The sequence below is a fragment of the Bacillus rossius genome, chromosome 3 (genome assembly GCF_032445375.1).
Source record: "Bacillus rossius redtenbacheri isolate Brsri chromosome 3, Brsri_v3, whole genome shotgun sequence".
Lineage (NCBI taxonomy): Eukaryota > Metazoa > Arthropoda > Insecta > Phasmatodea > Bacillidae > Bacillus > Bacillus rossius.
This window is the reverse complement of record NC_086332.1, coordinates 127,907,938-127,924,949: the sequence shown is the minus strand read 5'-3', so window position 1 is coordinate 127,924,949 and position 17,012 is coordinate 127,907,938. Positions and strand designations below refer to the sequence as shown.

The 17,012-nt window shown below is 35.1% G+C and overlaps 2 protein-coding genes across 4 annotated transcripts in view; both read left to right on the top strand.

Annotated features, from left to right (window-relative positions):
* Window positions 1-17,012, top strand: part of LOC134531240 (THO complex subunit 3) — a 49,547-nt gene that overhangs the window by 14,997 nt on the left and 17,538 nt on the right. The window lies entirely within an intron of this gene.
* Window positions 5,545-17,011, top strand: LOC134531238 (uncharacterized). 3 transcript variants are annotated; one of them, XM_063366926.1, is made up of 2 exons: window positions 5,545-5,766; window positions 6,416-17,011. In XM_063366926.1, exon 2 carries the CDS (start codon window positions 11,188-11,190, stop codon window positions 12,238-12,240), a length of 1,053 nt encoding a protein of 350 aa, XP_063222996.1. In that variant the 5' UTR covers window positions 5,545-5,766; window positions 6,416-11,187; the 3' UTR covers window positions 12,241-17,011. The 3 variants fall into 3 exon arrangements, with proteins under 3 accessions (XP_063222996.1, XP_063222997.1, XP_063222995.1); XM_063366927.1 differs by having other exon boundaries at window positions 5,545-9,027; window positions 9,272-17,011; XM_063366925.1 differs by having other exon boundaries at window positions 5,545-9,027; window positions 9,269-17,011.

Here is a 17,012-nt window from a genome sequence, read left to right as displayed (position 1 = left end):
ACTAGATTCTCGCTGAGATTCATAGGGAGACTGGAATTAAAATGAATTAAAGGATAATCTTAAACGTTTGTGAGCACCAGCAAATAGTATGAAAACCACAATAATAACAATACGTAAATATAAACACACATAAAAACCAATCACTTTCACCAACTTCAGTGACCAAAATTGTTAAAGGAAGTTGATCATTTGAAAAATTTATTTTACTGCTTCCGGTTTTATTTTATGTTGTGCGATTGTGCGTGAATGTAGCATCAAGCTCTGTGCTATCTCTGTGCGCGTGTGCTATTTGTGTGCTGTTTGCGTGCTATTGCGAATGTAGCCCGGGCTTAAATAATAATAAATCGAATATAAACAATTAAAAGTATTTGATAATTAACAGCTTTTGTTAACCAAGAAACAATAAAATCTCATTAGAGCAGCTTTATTATAATATCTCTTTTAAGATAAGAACAAAAAACGTGAAAATACGCGATAGTAAAAAACAAAAACATACGTATTTATAATTTGTAAAAAATACTTTCTTAAGTTGTTTCTGTTCCAATCTTAAACTTTGTCTACACACACAATACCTTTAATAAACAGTAAAAAACTTGGACGACGAATTTCTAAATTATACTTTTCTTAATAAACAAACATCGTTCTTTGTAACGAATAAGCGCGCGCATGCTTAAAACATACGAAAAATGCGAGTAACGAAATGCATTCGTGTGTAACGTTTCGTTACTCGTTACTGGATGCCGCACCCGTTACTCAGTAACGAATACATACGGTTTGCTACAGCTCTACACTTCAGTCGCTATGATATCATTGAGTTGGCCGGAGTTTTAAACGTGCCGTTGTTAACTTTATCGTGATTAAATGCATTTGTAGTAGGCCTACAGTATCAGCTCACTGCAATTTATGATTTTTTCTTCATAAGATGTCTTCCAAACGACTATATATCTGTTTTTATATTTCAATCAATAAAGGTAATATAGCAGCTGGTTAAATAACCATTCTATAAAGCTGAGAAGTACTAGTTGGACTTGTTTCCCACGCTGTCGGTTGTCATTTGCTGATAAAATTGCCCGTTGTCACGTCTGTATGCCAGCGCTTCCGGCCGACCTTGGGCCGTGGCCGGCCGGTGGCATGAAACATGGCTCATTTTGCGTCGTTTCTATTTACGTCGCGGTTTTCAGGAACGTAACCCCGACGTAAACCGAGGACTTACTGTATTCATGTATGAGGTAAAAGGTCATAAAAAGTATGATAGTCTAGTTATTATTGAACATCGCAACTTTTCAGAATGGAAAGCAAAAAATCGGAAAACATGGTTTTCACACACTTATCCCTAAATTTACCCGGAAGGGTTGGTTTCTTAATTCCTACTAGTTTTTGTTCATATATTGAAGTTCATCCCTGGATCCTGAAGGCTTGTTCCTGATGGCATGATCATGTCGTACGTGTTAGCTGTTTTAATTCAGTATGTCGAAAATCCTGTATATAAAAAAATATTGTCATATAATAATGAATTATGAACTATGTCAAATAAAAAGGATTTTTTTAAACATGCAATCATATTCTTTCTTATTTCGCAATTTTTTTTATGTGCAGAATCTTCTGACATACTGAACTAAAACAGCAAGCATCATGTACCACAGAAACAAGCCAACAGGATCATGCCATCAGGATCAAGCCTTCAGAATCTAGGGATAAACTTGGATACATGAAACACCAGCTAAAACGAGCACAGAATATATGACAGTTGTAATCAAAGAATTCCCTAGAAAGTGAGGGTGTACCGGTGTTGAGGTGAGAATATTGGTGGAAATTAATGGGCGCCACTACGTGAGTGGGCACGTGAACCCGGCTGAAAGACTCTAACTCAGGGCGTTACGTGGCCCGTGTGCGGCGAGATATTAGCCCTCCTGATGTTATACGCAGCTCCTGTCCCTAACCAAGCCCGCTCTCAGCGTCGGGCACGCTCCTAATCCGCAGTGGGCTCTCAGGGCGTCCCACACGCCGCTGGCCAGGTTAAGGACCCACGTGGCCCCCCCGAACACAAAACATGTGACTCAATTAATTGATTTTTATTTTACTCACGGTACACGTCCTTGCACGATCCTCCGTTGATACAGCTATAAACGCCCGAGGCACGAATTAGATTAGGTGAGGAGGCGAACCACGCACGTGGTCGCCTCAAGGCAGAGACACATCCGCCCTCGGCCGGCGGGAGAGAAAGACTGGGCTGAGCTCATCGCTTGCGGGTGGCAACATGGCGCCCCTTCGCGCCGAACACAAATACCGTTACACTTTGCTGTAGCGTGCCCCGGGTTACTCTTAGAAAATACATAACTAATTTTACAATAATTATTAAATTACTTCCATGTCCAGACCGTCTGTAATAATTACTTATAAACATAAATGAGTTTCATGCTAGTTCCTCCGTCGCCCGCTAGGGAGCGTCCTTGTTCGTGCTTGGACTTATAAAATAACAAAAGATCATGAAGTTATTAATTAAAAGACACTCACATGCATAGCCATCGTTACACTGTTTTTGGGGCGGAAAGAAAAAGGATTACAATATTAATTAACATATTTAGGGGTGCTGCGCACTGCAGCTAAGCGCCCTCTTGCCGGGCTAGCAACACACGCACACACGAGCGGGAGGTTTGAATAGAGATGGTGGTTGGGCGGTGGCATATCGGGCTCAAAGGGGCCGCAGTCCCGGACGACGTCAAAAGATTGCAAAATTCAATGTGTCAGCTACTTCAATACACAGCACGTGTTCCTCACAGATAATGAATCGAAGTTAACAAATCAATTCAAATTTTAAACTTCCATTAGACTCATTCGTTACGACGTCACGCAAAATAGTACGTACTTTAAATGCAATGAAACAAACCAAACATTTTGTAATGCAGTTACATACTTATTCTAATAAAACAGCAAACATGAAATACAAGCATTAAAAATTCCTTATAACTTAAGCAAATTTAATTATTACAACACCTACATTGACTAAAGTTCTCCAAAAATATTTCAAAAAAAACTTTAACAGGTACGTAAACATAAACAATGATTGTCGGGGATTGCATGAATACATAGGTATTGTAATGTAAGCTGTAAATTGTAATTTTTTCACAAACTTGTAGGAATTAAGAAACCTTCCTCGCATAGGTAAATCAGAAACATCTCCAGGAGGAATATGGAAAACATATATCCCTATTTATCGCTGTTAATAATAATGAATGGCGGTGGTAGCATAAAAGCACAGATATTGTAAGATAAGATATAAAGTTTTAATTTTTTCACAAACTAGTAGGAATTGTGAAACCATCCTTTGGGAGTAAATTTAGGGACATGTGTTGTGTGTGAAAACCATGTTTTCCTAATTTTTTTCTTTCCGTTCTATAAAGCTGCGACTTGCGATAATTACCAATAGTCTTTTGGGATGATGGCGTTCAACTCCTGCAGATGTTGCCACATGTTGAATGTGGGTATCAGAGCAGAATCTTTCAAACTGGACGTGGTCACCGTGGCAAATCTTCAAATTCCTGATCAACACCCAATTTACATTTAACAATATTACTAGGATATTAATGTAATGCACAAATATATGTCACATCAGGATCACAATATTTTCTTCCTGGTCCCATTGAGTCACAGTAGATGATGGTTTTAAAGTCTTTGAAGAATTCATATCAGGTATTTTGTTTCATAAGGAAATGGGCTTTTTCAGGCGTGCTTTGTTACATGACAGTAATGAAGATAATGTGTGCGCAGGTTTCCCCTCCATGCATCCCCTTGCACCCCCTTGCTACTCACCTTGGTTGCAGCCAGAGCTCTTATTCCAAGCGCTGCCCATTTCATTGCTATTGTTGTTGCATAATCGTGTGTGCTGTTTGTAGTTATAATGCCAAATTATGCAGTGTATGTATGTTACAATAACTACCAAAATGCAAAGAATTTGGAAAAAATATTTCTCCTTTCCAAACAATGAAGATCTTTGTGGTAAATGTGTGAACGCATGCAAAAGGAAGGACAAATTCTGTATTAGCAGAAGTTAAGTTTAAACAATTAAGATTTTTATGTTGACATGTTAATTGTGTTATGATTATTATTTTTTAACTGTTTTGAATGATCAACCATAGGTTTTGTTTACATTGATGGTAGCCTATTTCATGCAAAATATTTAGTATTCTATAATAATATAACAGTCAGGGTAAAAAGTTTATTCAATGAATGCATTTAAAAAAATACAATAGGAAATATATATTTACATTATTCAGAACTTATATCAATACTAGATTGTATAGGATTAATCTAATTAAAAAGGGAAAAAAAAATTTCTTACTATTATTTATTTTGTCAAATCAAATGAAATTGGAAATGTGAAAATGGTCATAATTTACATTAAAGAAATATGAGCTTGTTTGTTTTTTTATTATTCAAAATATACTCTCTAATAGAGTGAAAAGTACGTGTGGCGTCATCGAGGTTAAATATATCTCCAAATAAACAAAACTGTGGGTTAAGTAATTTACATATTATTAGTGTAAAAAAGAAACAGGCTTACAGGTACATATAACCACTTTAACAAATTCCAGGCTTAACATTTTAGTTTTAAATGAAGTTGTTTAGGCTTTGTAAAGATTAATTTACATATCATTATGTTATGTTTTGGACTCGATAATGTTATTGCCAAAACTTCTGAGAGTAATAGTGAATAACTTCTTAAATTACATGTGATAACATTGATTTTTGATAATATCACGTGAGTTACGTTGTACTTTATAATTTCTGCGTTACATATCTGATTACATTTTGTTATGTTGTTGGTCATCAGTACTGCACATTTCACAGGATTTAAACGCAACAATTATTAACGTCAGTAAATTCATATTATTTTTGTATAAATCAAGAAGTTGGTACAGCTTACTCTGGTAATAATGTAATTTCAGACAATCCATGAAAAGTGGGAATGTTTTGATATATTATAAAACATTAGTAATTAAGATAGGCTATGTTAGTTTTTGGTATATTTTACAAACATTATACTTACAGAAATTACTTAAAAAAAATTTGTTACTTCCAAACAAAGTTTTTAACATTTTTTTGGTCAGTCAGCAGCATACATACAAATCTGGCTTGAACTGACACAAATTGGCAACCCTGGAATAACTTATCTGGGTGTTTGCCAAAATAAGGTACCTAAAGCATGTCCCTAGGCCTTAAAAATATTATACATTTGTATTAATAGTAATTTTTACTATAAGATATATGCTTGAATGTAATAGAAGCCTATTATTATATTATTTCTTAAATAAATGTTTTTTTATTTAAGATGTCAGACCAAAAAAGTGCTAAATGTCCCCTCCATGGACTGTCTCCAAGTACAGTTTGAAAACATTTTAATTATCCACTACAATATAATTTTATGTTATTTAATATTAATTCTTTAAATTGTAATGAGCAAAGATTAAAAAAGAAATCAAATTGCTGGACTGCAAAGGTTTGAATTTTCAAGTAAGATTAATGTTTATTAATTGTCCCCAGGAAATGGGTCCTTTGTGTGGACATACAAAATAGTTTCAATATAAACCTCCAGGGTGCAGCACTGGCCACTGAACCCTACAAAAAAGGAGGGAAAAGAATCCATCTTGTTTTCTATCAAGTCATAAGTGGATGATTGGTGATTTATTGGTAATTACATTTGTTGATCCATGTGATTTAACGGTTGGTCAAGATCGCTTATTCCACTCTGTGGACAACTTTTTGAAGGTGAGAAATGATATCTGTTACTTCTAATAGATGAATAGATAAAAAGTACTACGTATAAATTTCTTTTACAAATGCAGTGATATTCTAACCTTAAAAATTAAAGGACTAGAAAACAAAAGTACAGTTTCTGTCCCCTCCATGGAATTCACAGGCTACGGAGGGGACATCATTGTACACGTAGTGAAATATTTCCAGAGTTGAATTAATGAGAACTGTATGGAAGTGTTAGTGCTATTTCGAGTAGGTACCAGAACTGCTGACATTGCAGCATAGGCCTATTAACAGACCATAACATATTTATGTACTTAATCATTGATGAAATTTATACATTAATTATGAAAATTACCATACAGCTGCACTTAGTACTGTGTTTGCTACATTCTTTAGATCCAGTATACTTGTGTAGAAAGATATTTGACAATTTAAATATTGTCACAGGTACATGATTTTGTAATGCCTTAAATGTTAATAATAATTTACCTTGCAATCAGCTGAATTGATTATTTTCTGCTTTGACAAATGTTCATGCAGCACGGTTGTGGTCTGTCTATCCTCATTAAAAAAAAAGCATTAATTTTACTCTTTCAGATGTTTTATCATTACAACAAGCCCAATAAGCGTTCTGATAGATTTTGTATTTATCTTGCAGAATAATGGCTCCCATAAAAAAGAAAACTTCAAATTCCGCTGATAAGATCAAAAAACGAAGGGAACAGAAAAAGATCAGCATGAGAAAGGCTAGAGAAATGTTTACTAACAACCCAAGAAAGTATGAAGAAGAAAAATCTAAAGAAAGGGAAAGATACCATATGAGGAAAAATTAATTTTGAATAAGAGTGAAAGGGATCAACGATCAGTCAGGAAAGAATGGAGAGACCGGAAACGACATCAATGAAAAGAAGACAAAAAAGCTAAAGAAACTGAAGAAGAATTAAAAATGAAGTCTCCTGAAACACCACCAGAAATTTCAGATGCTGTAGTACCCTCAACTTGCAGAGTTCAATGTGGAAAAAGTTCAAGGAAAAACAGGAAGAAAATGCTACAAGAAAAACGGAAGTTGGAAAAGGACAATGAGAAACTACGAACAAAACTTGAAAGATACAAAAAAAGAATAAAGAGAATACGAGATTCATTACAACCTAATGCAGATACTCTAACCCCTAGGAAGAGAGTGGAAAAGTTATTTAGTAATAACAACACTAATTCAGAAGAAGTTAAAAAGAAAGTTTTGTTTGCTGAAGTTATTCGTGACCAAATAAAAGACAGTTTTAAAACTGGAATCTTAAAAAAAAAAAAAAAAAAAAAGAGGACTATGTTAGGTACAAGTTTTAACTGGAAAAGTTATCAAGAAGTACAGACTCTGTGATCACATAAAATCTTTGACATCCTACAAAATGTTAAAAAATGTTAAAGTTTATTACAGTAGAGTCCTGCTAATCCGAACCCCGCTAATCCTAACCCCGCTAATCTGAAAATCCGCCTAATCCGAACAGGGCTAGGACGAAAAAAGAAATATTTTTATAACAATTATGAACCTTGAAAAGCAAAGAAAAACAAGTTCTTTTTCAAGTAATGTCTTACGTTTATTAATATGTAGCCTACATAAGAAAATTATGATTTATCTATTTCTCCTTCAACTAAAAAGAAAAAAATATAATTACGTACTTAGTACTTAAATATTTACGTATTTATATTATGCTAAATATGCTAAATGATAAAGGTGTGTTTTTTGTCTGATCTTTAATATTTGACACATCAGATGTTAAATAGCCCACGCCTCATAAAGACCATAAATGGCATTATATAAGAAAATTCTGCCTAATCCGAATTTTTGCTTATCCGAACAGGGTTCGGTCCCAATTAGTTCGGATTAGCGGGACTCTACTGCATTCTATTATTGCATAAAGATTTCTGAAAAGAAAACATGATGTACAAAAGTTTTTTGAAACTGACAGAGTTAGCAGAAAGTGTGCCGGAAAAAAGGACACAATCACCAGAAACAAAAACAAAAAACAGAAATGTTTCCTCAATGACAGCCTGTTTAATTTACTCAAGATATTTATCAAGGAAAATCATGTCTACAGGAACATGAGTTACAGAACATTCTGCCGGTTGAAACCGTTCTGGGTTTTGTTCCCAAAAGCTGCAGACAGAGAAACCTGTCTTTGCAAAACTCACCAAAATATGCTTCTGATTACTTCAAAGCTACATTCATTGACGATAATTAATGAAAAATCTCCAGATGCTGTATTCAAAAAGTTGTGTTGTAATTTCATGAAAGAAAGTTGTTACAAAAGAAAATGTGGAAAATACAAAGGAAGAACTCCTGAAATAAATCAATTTCAAGATGAAAAGACTACTTATCATAAATGGGTAACCAAAAAAGTTCCTATTTTGATTAAGGGAGAAGAAAAAATGTGCCAAAAAACTTTCAAAAGTGAAATTGAAGTAACCAAAAAGCACCTGGTTGAAATATTCTGTAGAAATATACAACATATCTCATCAATATGAACAGATAAGAAAGATAAAAGAAACCCTTTCACCAAATGACGTATTACTGCATATTGACTTTAGCGAAAACTATGTTTGCAAATATGCCAACGAAATACAGTCTGTGCATTTTGGAGGGTCGAAACCACAAATTACAATACATACTGTTGTTGTATACTGCTATGATAAGGAACCTAGTTGTTTTGGAACATTATCAGAGAGCAATAGACATGATCCAGCTTCTGTTATAGCTCATTTGAATCATGTCATTGAAGACATAAAAACTGGGATTCCGATGCCGGAAATGTGTACATTTCTTAAGTCATGGTGCACCTACTCAATATAAGAATAAAACTATGTTCTACCTTGTAGGTTATCTTTCAGAAAAGTTTGGAACTGAAGAACTGCATTGGCATTTTAGTGAAAGTGGCCGTGGTAAGGGTGTTCCAGATGGTGTGGGAGCAACCCTTAAGACAGCAGATCACCTTATTGCAAGAGGAACTGATATTCCTAACTGTAAAACGCTTGAAGCCAAACTTGAAGAAAACTGCAAAGGTGTGTTTACCATTGCAGAAAAATCGATACATGATATTGAGAACAAAATTCCCCAAAACCTTAAAACTTTCAAAGGGACTGCGAAAGTACACCAACTTACCTGGAAAAAGCCTTCCCTTGTGTTACAAGCCCGACATCTAACATGCCTGGAGTGTGAAGCTGGGATTTTCTGCAGCCATTATCATCTGGGAGAAGTTACTACCTTTGGACTCAAGTGTATCCTTTTCTTAAATATTAAGTATTAATATTAATATTACCATTAGGTTTCTTATATTTTTAGTAATTATTTTGTTTACATAATTCAATTCAGGTGTGTTGCTTTCTATGGAGTAAGTTATTACTAACTGGGGCAATAACTATACTATTGGTTTATCATTCAAAAACTTTATAGTGCATTTACATTTAAAAGTTTTTACTTTTTTGTCACATTTAATAATTTCCTTAACTGAAGTCGCAGCAGCCGCCAAAAGGAAGTTGCTTTACAAGGACGTTTATTTGGACAGTGATGAAGATGCTGAACCTCCTCCTCTGAAAAAGGAGTTGAAAAAATCAGTGTCTCTTGTTGCAATGAAACCAAGTGTTAATGATTATGTGATTATTAAATGCAGCGAAAGAAAATGAAACAAAACTTTCTTGCCTTCATAGAATCCTATGACAAAGACAGTAATGAGTATAAAGTTATTTTTTGGCTATTCAAAGTTTTGTCTCCCAGAAGAACACGAGAGGAAGCTTTATGACATTGAAGCATCTGACATTTGTGAAGTGTTATGCCAGCCAGTGACCTTCCATCGTAATCAATACGCCTTTAACTTTGATCTTTCTCGTTATGATATGTGAATTATGGTATTAAGTATAATTTCTTTAAAATTTAACTTAATGATTCACTTCTGTTAAAAAGGTTTTGCAATATCAGTATTGCAAAACAGTGTTCAATATGATATCCTGTAATTAATTTGCTCTTTATAACATTGTAGCATTCTGCATTAGGGAAGTATTATGTTAGCAAACTAACTTCAGTTGTTATCAGTACAACTGTACTATAGCTTTTTTAAAATGTAAATAAGTCTCGAGTGTAGGCTATATTTTTTCTAATACATTTTACTTTTTTTTTTTGTCAGAATCTGTGCATAGTACAACTACCTTGTTAATTGTTTAACTATCACACTAGTAAGTTGAAATGCTGTGTACATAAACACGCAATAAAAAGAGTACCAAAATCAATGGTAAGGTTAAATTTGTCCACTCAGTGGACAGTAGAGTCCACTCTGTGGACAGCCCCTAAATTCTATTTACGTTTTATTAATTCAATTTAATGTATCGATCTTGACCACTTATTGTACTGATTTTGGCGCAACCAGGGGAATATTTAAGAATCTTTACAGGTGTGTAAAATATAATTTTTTTTTTCGAACCATACATAGTTTAGGTACCTTATTTTGACAATCACCCATCTAAGCATTAAATAGCAACCATATTTGGTGCAGAACATGGCTGAAATGTGAGTAATTGCTTAACATACTTTCGGTGTAAAAGGTAAGCACTGAATTACATTTATAATACTATTTCATAAGTGATGTTTGTTGTGTAGCATCCGTTACAAATATAACTAATTTCTTTGTTTTGTAAACTGTTGTAGTTTTGGAAAACAATAAATAAGTATTCAAAAGTGATGTCTGACCTATTACCAGGTTGTTGTCATTATTAAAACATTGTATGAACATAATATTATTAAAATAAAATGTAACGGATGCTACACTGTAACGGATGCCACATTTCTGTGAATGTGTTCTACATGTAAAATTCTTAAAACTAAATTTTTGTTTTGTTTTAAAAATATACTACATAACCTGTACAATTTCTTTTTTTTTTTTTTCAGTAATTAATGAATGTAAACTTTGAATTTATTATCATTTAGAGTGACAGTATATATTAAATTGTTTTATAACTTTTGATGAACACAAATGTTACAAACAATTGTCATTATTGAGTTTATGATAGCCTAACCTCAAAACACTAACCCTTCAATAAAGTTTAAAAAATGACTGCAGGCATATATTTCTGTTATGTTACTATAAGTAACTTGAAATTATGTTACTATAAGTAACTTGAATCTTAGTAAAAATACTTGAAAGCTTTAATACATTTTAGCATGTTAAAAATATTTTTAAAAAAAATACAAGTTTACCCATATTATATTTGTGATCATAATTTGATTCTTTATGTTTTTCTTTACTTGTTCCAGAACCATGGCTCCAGTAAGCAGTAAAAATCGAATGGCCAAATGCCGAGAGAAGAAAAAACAAGATCCAAACCGGTGGAAGGAGTACTTAAAAAAAGATAAAGAACGAAATAAGAAGAAACGAGATCGAGCTTAAAATGAAACGAAAGAAGGATAGTGTAATTGATGCTCATTTAAAACAGAAGAAACGTGAAGCTATGAGAAGATACAGAACAAAGAAAGCAGAGAAGTGCAGTACAAACGGGAAAACACCGGAAAAAGCTTTAGGTTCCTACAAATGCACAAGTTCATTAAGAAAAGCAGTTAAGAAATTACAGTCAGCTCTTCCTTCCAGTCCTACCAAGAAAAGAGCTGTAGTTCACCAGTTAGTGAAATACATTTTCAGTAAAGCCGGTCAAACATTGTGTGCAACTGAGAAATCTCCAACATTGAGAGCACTAAAACCAGAGACAGAGAAAAAGGTTAGAGACTTTTATAACAGTGATGAAATAAGTTGGCAAGCACCTGGTAAACGAGACTACAAATTAATAAAAAATGTAGAAACAGGAGAAAAAGTGCAAGAACAGAAGAGCTACATTCTGATGAAAGTAGATGAGGCTCTTGCACTTTTTAAAGAAAAGTGCAATGATGCTGAAAGTAGATCTAAATTTTATCAACTACGTCCACAGAACGTCCTTCCTTTGTTTGTGTATAGTACACGCAAACTTTATTTTTCTGACTGTTTCTCAACTGAATCCTTTACCCACAAATCCATTATTGATGCCATCTGCTGTGATCCTAACAGTGAAAGATGCATGACAAGTAAGTGTGAAAATTGTCATTATGATGTGTCTGTACTTCTAAAACTAGAATGTGACTCCTTGCAGAAAGTAACATGGAAGAAATGGGGAAAATCTGAAGATGGTAGTTTGAAAGTCTTGAAGAACATTTCCACTCTTGCTGTTGTTGTTCAGGAAATGAACGACACACTTAAATCCTTCAAAAAACACACGTATGTAAAATCTCAACTATTTGAGTACTTTGATAAAAAGAAACAGAACCTTGGAAAATGTGAGGCTGTTATTCAGGTGGACTATGCGGAAAACTATAGCCACACCCCGCAAGATGAAATTCAGAGTGCACACTGGCACCACTCACAAACAACTGTATTCACATGCTGTATTTGGTATATAAATGATAAGGTTAAGTAATATGTTGTAGTGAGTGATGATCTTTCACATTCAAAACAATCTGCATGGGTCTTTTTAAAAAGTATTGTGTCAGATTTTGAAGACAGGTTTTGTATAGGTTTAGACAACATTTATATATTTTCAGACAACTGTTCAGGGCAGTTCAGAAGCAGGTGCACTGCTTTCAATATGCTGCACCTTGCTGATGACCTGAATGTGTCTACTGTAGAATGGAATACATTTTCACCTGGACATGGAAAGGGTGCAGTAGATGCAATAGTTGAAAAAATTAAGAGAAATGTGTGGCTGGGTGTGAAATCTAGAGCCACTGAGATCACTTCATCCTATGACTTCTATCTAAGTGCAGAAAAAACCTGTAACAAAAAACAAGTTCTGTATGTTTCCAAACAAGATGTTGACGAGACTGCTCAAAATCTTCTGGCTAAACGCTGGGAGAACATTAGAGAAGTTTTAGGAATAAGGGATTATCATTTCTTCAAAATGTTGAATAGAACTAGTATATTAGTAGGTCTGACTGCTTATTCAGAGAAGAAAGTGATTGACATATCTCCAAAAGATGAACTGTGTGAAAAGAAACGCTTGAAATTCAATGAAGTCTACTCTGATGAGTCATTAGACGATCAGCCTCAACCACTGGACCAACTGCGACACTGCACATCATTTTTGCAACCTTCTAATGAATCACAATCAAATTCTCAAACTGAAAGTGAAAAAAGGAAGGAGAACATTAAACCCAGCACCTTCGTAATAGTAAATTTTGAATCTACAAAAAAACACCATTTCAAATACAGTAGAACCCCGATTATCCGTGTTAATGAAGGGGACGAGTGAGTCGGATAATCGAAAATCGCGGTTAGCCGAGTCATGCTTGCCTCAAAGGTCATTAGCCCACAGACAGCCATCTGTGGACATTCGGAGATTACATATATACACATGCTTTGTGTGCGTGTGCGTTGTTGACATAGAAGCGGACTGCTTAGTGCTGGGCAGCAGTGGTTTTTAAGTCTTTCGTGTGCGGAGACGTGGGCACGCGAGTCGTTGTTGCACCGAGGTGTGTGGCTAGCCGCCGGCCAGTCCGAGGGCCCAAGACAGCTGATAGCTGCCAAGGTCACGCATTCTTTTCACCCGTAAGAGACGCTGCCACACTTTGCTCATTGCTCTGTTGTCAGTAACACCATCGGGCTGGTTATTGTTTTACAGAACGACTGCCTTCAAAATTCTTTTCGAGATAAGATTTTTCATACCAGTGCATTGAGACTTGATTTCATGGTTTTGAAACGGTGTCTCTGTCTCGTATAATTCACAGTGTTTTTATCCCCCTTTATTTATATGAATTTTAAATGTTAGATTTTTTTTAATTTTTAGCTTGCTGAACGTGGACTTAGTGCAAAAACGACCTATTATGACTTAGTGTTGCAGATGGGTCGGAAATCTTATAACGACCACCTCTTTATAACGACCCTAATCTCGGGAACCGTGAGGGGTCGTTATATCTATTCTCCGTTCACTCTTAGCTGAGTTTTGAAATAAACAAACACCGTCGTATCACTGCGCCACGTCAGCAAGTGATAGGCTGAATTTATCTTGCGTGCCAAGCACTAGTTGCAACACACACACTTCCGTACAGTCGGTGCTCATAAAATAACAGAGAAGTAATATAACAGGAAAATGGTTCTTCTGTCAAGCCTATTTTTTTTTAAAAATTTGCGTCTGCTGTGATAAAATTACGCCACTTAATGGTACACCCTCCGACCTTTTCTGTTGAAACCATTCAAACAAACAAGCGTCCAAGCTGCTAAATGTGGATTCTTTCATCGTCTTGCGTTTATTTAATCCACTTGAAGTGTCAGCCTGTGAAGCAAACTGAGGGATCTTTTCGCAATTTTTTATGATGTCGCGCACTGTTGTGTTACTGACATCAAACTCAGTCGCAAGTTTGCAATCGTTTCTCCACTCTGAAATCTTTCTATAGTTTTTGTTTTGCTGTCGATGGACAGTACCACTCGCTTTCTTTTCTGTTCATTTGATGACATGATGAAATGTTGCTCTCAACACTTCCGCACAACACAACGGTATAATCCGTCGAAATGCAGATCACTGTTACAATACATAAAATTATCACCACCTTCACGCTTCAACAACGTACACTAATGGAATGGACTGTCTCCATGCGCCGGGTAATCTCTGTGGCACGGCGCCGTGCTGCGCGCGGGAGTGTACAGTCCGGTCATGCGGACGTGGAATCGCGCACCAGTGTATAATTTATTCACGTAACATGGAACACAAAAATATTATGTACATACGTATGTATGTACTAGTATTTTTTTTTAAACTTTCTGTGTGTATAAACGCAACTGAGTCAAAGTACTTTGACCAACATACATTTTGCAAAGTATTTTAACATTTACATACATTTTGAATCATTGGTTATATGTAACTAAAAAATTGGACTTAATGGACATAAATCGCGGTTAATCCGCGAATCGGATGATCGAGTTGCGGATAATCGGGGTTCTACTGTATGCAGCAATATGTCAGAAAACTTGTAATGAAGAAGAGGAATTGCGGGTAATGTTTTTGAAACAATATGAAAATAACAAACTATTCATTACCGATGAAAGTGATGAAAGCAAGTTGAGCAAGTTAGCAAAATTTTACACGTTCCTAGTGTTACATTTCAAGGACTCAGGCTGGTATATCAGTTTCAAAATGCACTTGATGTTAATTAGTTGTGTTTCCAAATGGATTATTTTAAAATCAGCCTCAAATGTATGAGTACACTTTCAAGTAAATGTTTATCAAGAACTATAGTAACTGTTTATTTAAAACAAAAAATTATGCCTTTATAATCTTAATAGTTTATCACCATGTAAGTAAATGGGTAAGTGTTTTGAAAGTATGTTGTTACTGTTTAAGATGTTTTGTAACCAAAGGCAACTAATAATTTCATTAAACATTATTCTTGAATAAGCAGAGCCTACTTGTTTATAAAAATGTTAAACTTGTAAAATAAAATTTGTTACATTCATTACACCAGTGACTGTTTTTTTTACAGTAACGTAGAAGTTTAGGAATACGTATTACAGGAACTGTGTAGAATCCGTTACATTTTTGTAATCATTACAATAAACTTTATAATTGTGATACTATTATTTAAATATAACAAGAACAATCTTATATCCTTCTTTTATCAGGAGAAATAAAGTTAACCTGCTGTCTCTGATGCAGAAGCTAAACTTTAGAGGAATGTGTCTCAAACTGCTATTCTGAATTGTGTGGAGGTAGCATCCGTTACAGCTCTTTAAAAAATAATGTATTCCGTAAAATTAAAGTCTTTACAACTACATTTTGGCAGGGGAAAAGCAGCTACCTACTTTATTTGTTTCTATATAAAAAACACAATATATTTAAATTTTTCATAGTATATCACTTTTTCAAGTAGTGGGAATGTAGCATCCGTTACAAATGGATTGGCTGATTTTAATTTCGTACATTTATGTTACATTTGAGTGAAATTCAAACAACAATTTAAATAACATTTATGTTACATTTAAGTAAAATTCAAGCAATAATGTAAATAATTAAATAATAAAAAATAATCTCTATTTTCTCTTCCAGAAAGAATTTGTTCTATCCCCTTTACTGAAGACTCATGTGAAAAGAACTTGCAGAAAAAACTCATTAGTTCTTTCAAAAAAAAAAAATGCCATAAAGTCAATCATGATACTGTTCCAACCAAATTTCTTCTGGGTCGTGATTCTTCAGGATCTCAGCGAGTGAAATGAAAGCGAAAGACATCAGCGAAGAACTAGGAAGAAATCTAGTTGTGGAGATACTGTTGGTCATGGTGCATGGGATCCTTTGGGGTGACTCAGTGCTGCACACTCGCTGCTCCTGGGTTGCTTGGCTCCTGGCGACTCGCGGGTCATGGTGGTCGCCTCAGTCCGCAATCATGCCAGGACACTGGCTCATACCGGGCAGCCTCAGCTCCTCACTCACTGGTTTCCTGACGCACCATTGTCGCAGTCACTCCGTCCCTGGTGCTTGCCCCTTGTAGATGACTTGCAGTGGCGCAGGGAGTACACCTGCGCTCATTCTCTACCTCTGCCTCTCGCCCCCATCCAAGTAGCCTCGTCCGATAGTTCCCTCTCTCGTTACATATGGTGGTTGACTGCGCTGGGTCTTACACACACCCTGTATTTGTACCCTGCTGGTGGGGCTGACAACACATGCTGTGCAGTAGCTGTCTAGCAACTGGGCCACACCCCCAGTTACACTGTGCAGGCATGCCAGCCAAATCACCTGGCAATTTTCATGCTTAAAACACTCACATTTATCAGCTGTACGCCCCGTTATAGTGTGATAAGATCAGTACCACTCAAAACCACCTTTTTCTGAATCAGATGTTTATTATTTGAAAAAGTTTATTTACTTAACCATTATTAAATGAGATTAAAACCTACCATCCTGACTGATGTGAGACAAAATCAAACAAGTAAGAGTCAAGAAACAGAATTTAAACATTTCCTGCTATGGGTGTATATGTAAATAGAATTCATGTTTATTAAGCTGAATAGAATATTACAAACTTAGATAACAACATTGGGGTAACAATTTTAGAATGCCTGCATCATAAAAAGAAAATGGTAGTGAAATAATGAGTTAAAGGCCTAGAAAAAGTCCCAGAAAGTTATTTAAAATAACATTCCACTTAGAAGACATGACGTGATCTTGATGGTTGTTCAGATTGTTAGTTAATGTAGAAGTTGTGT

What these genes read in the sequence shown, in the direction of transcription:
- LOC134531238 (XM_063366926.1), top strand. Translation starts at nt 11,188, where the DNA reads ATGAAACGAAAGAAGGATAGTGTAATTGATGCTCATTTAAAACAGAAG.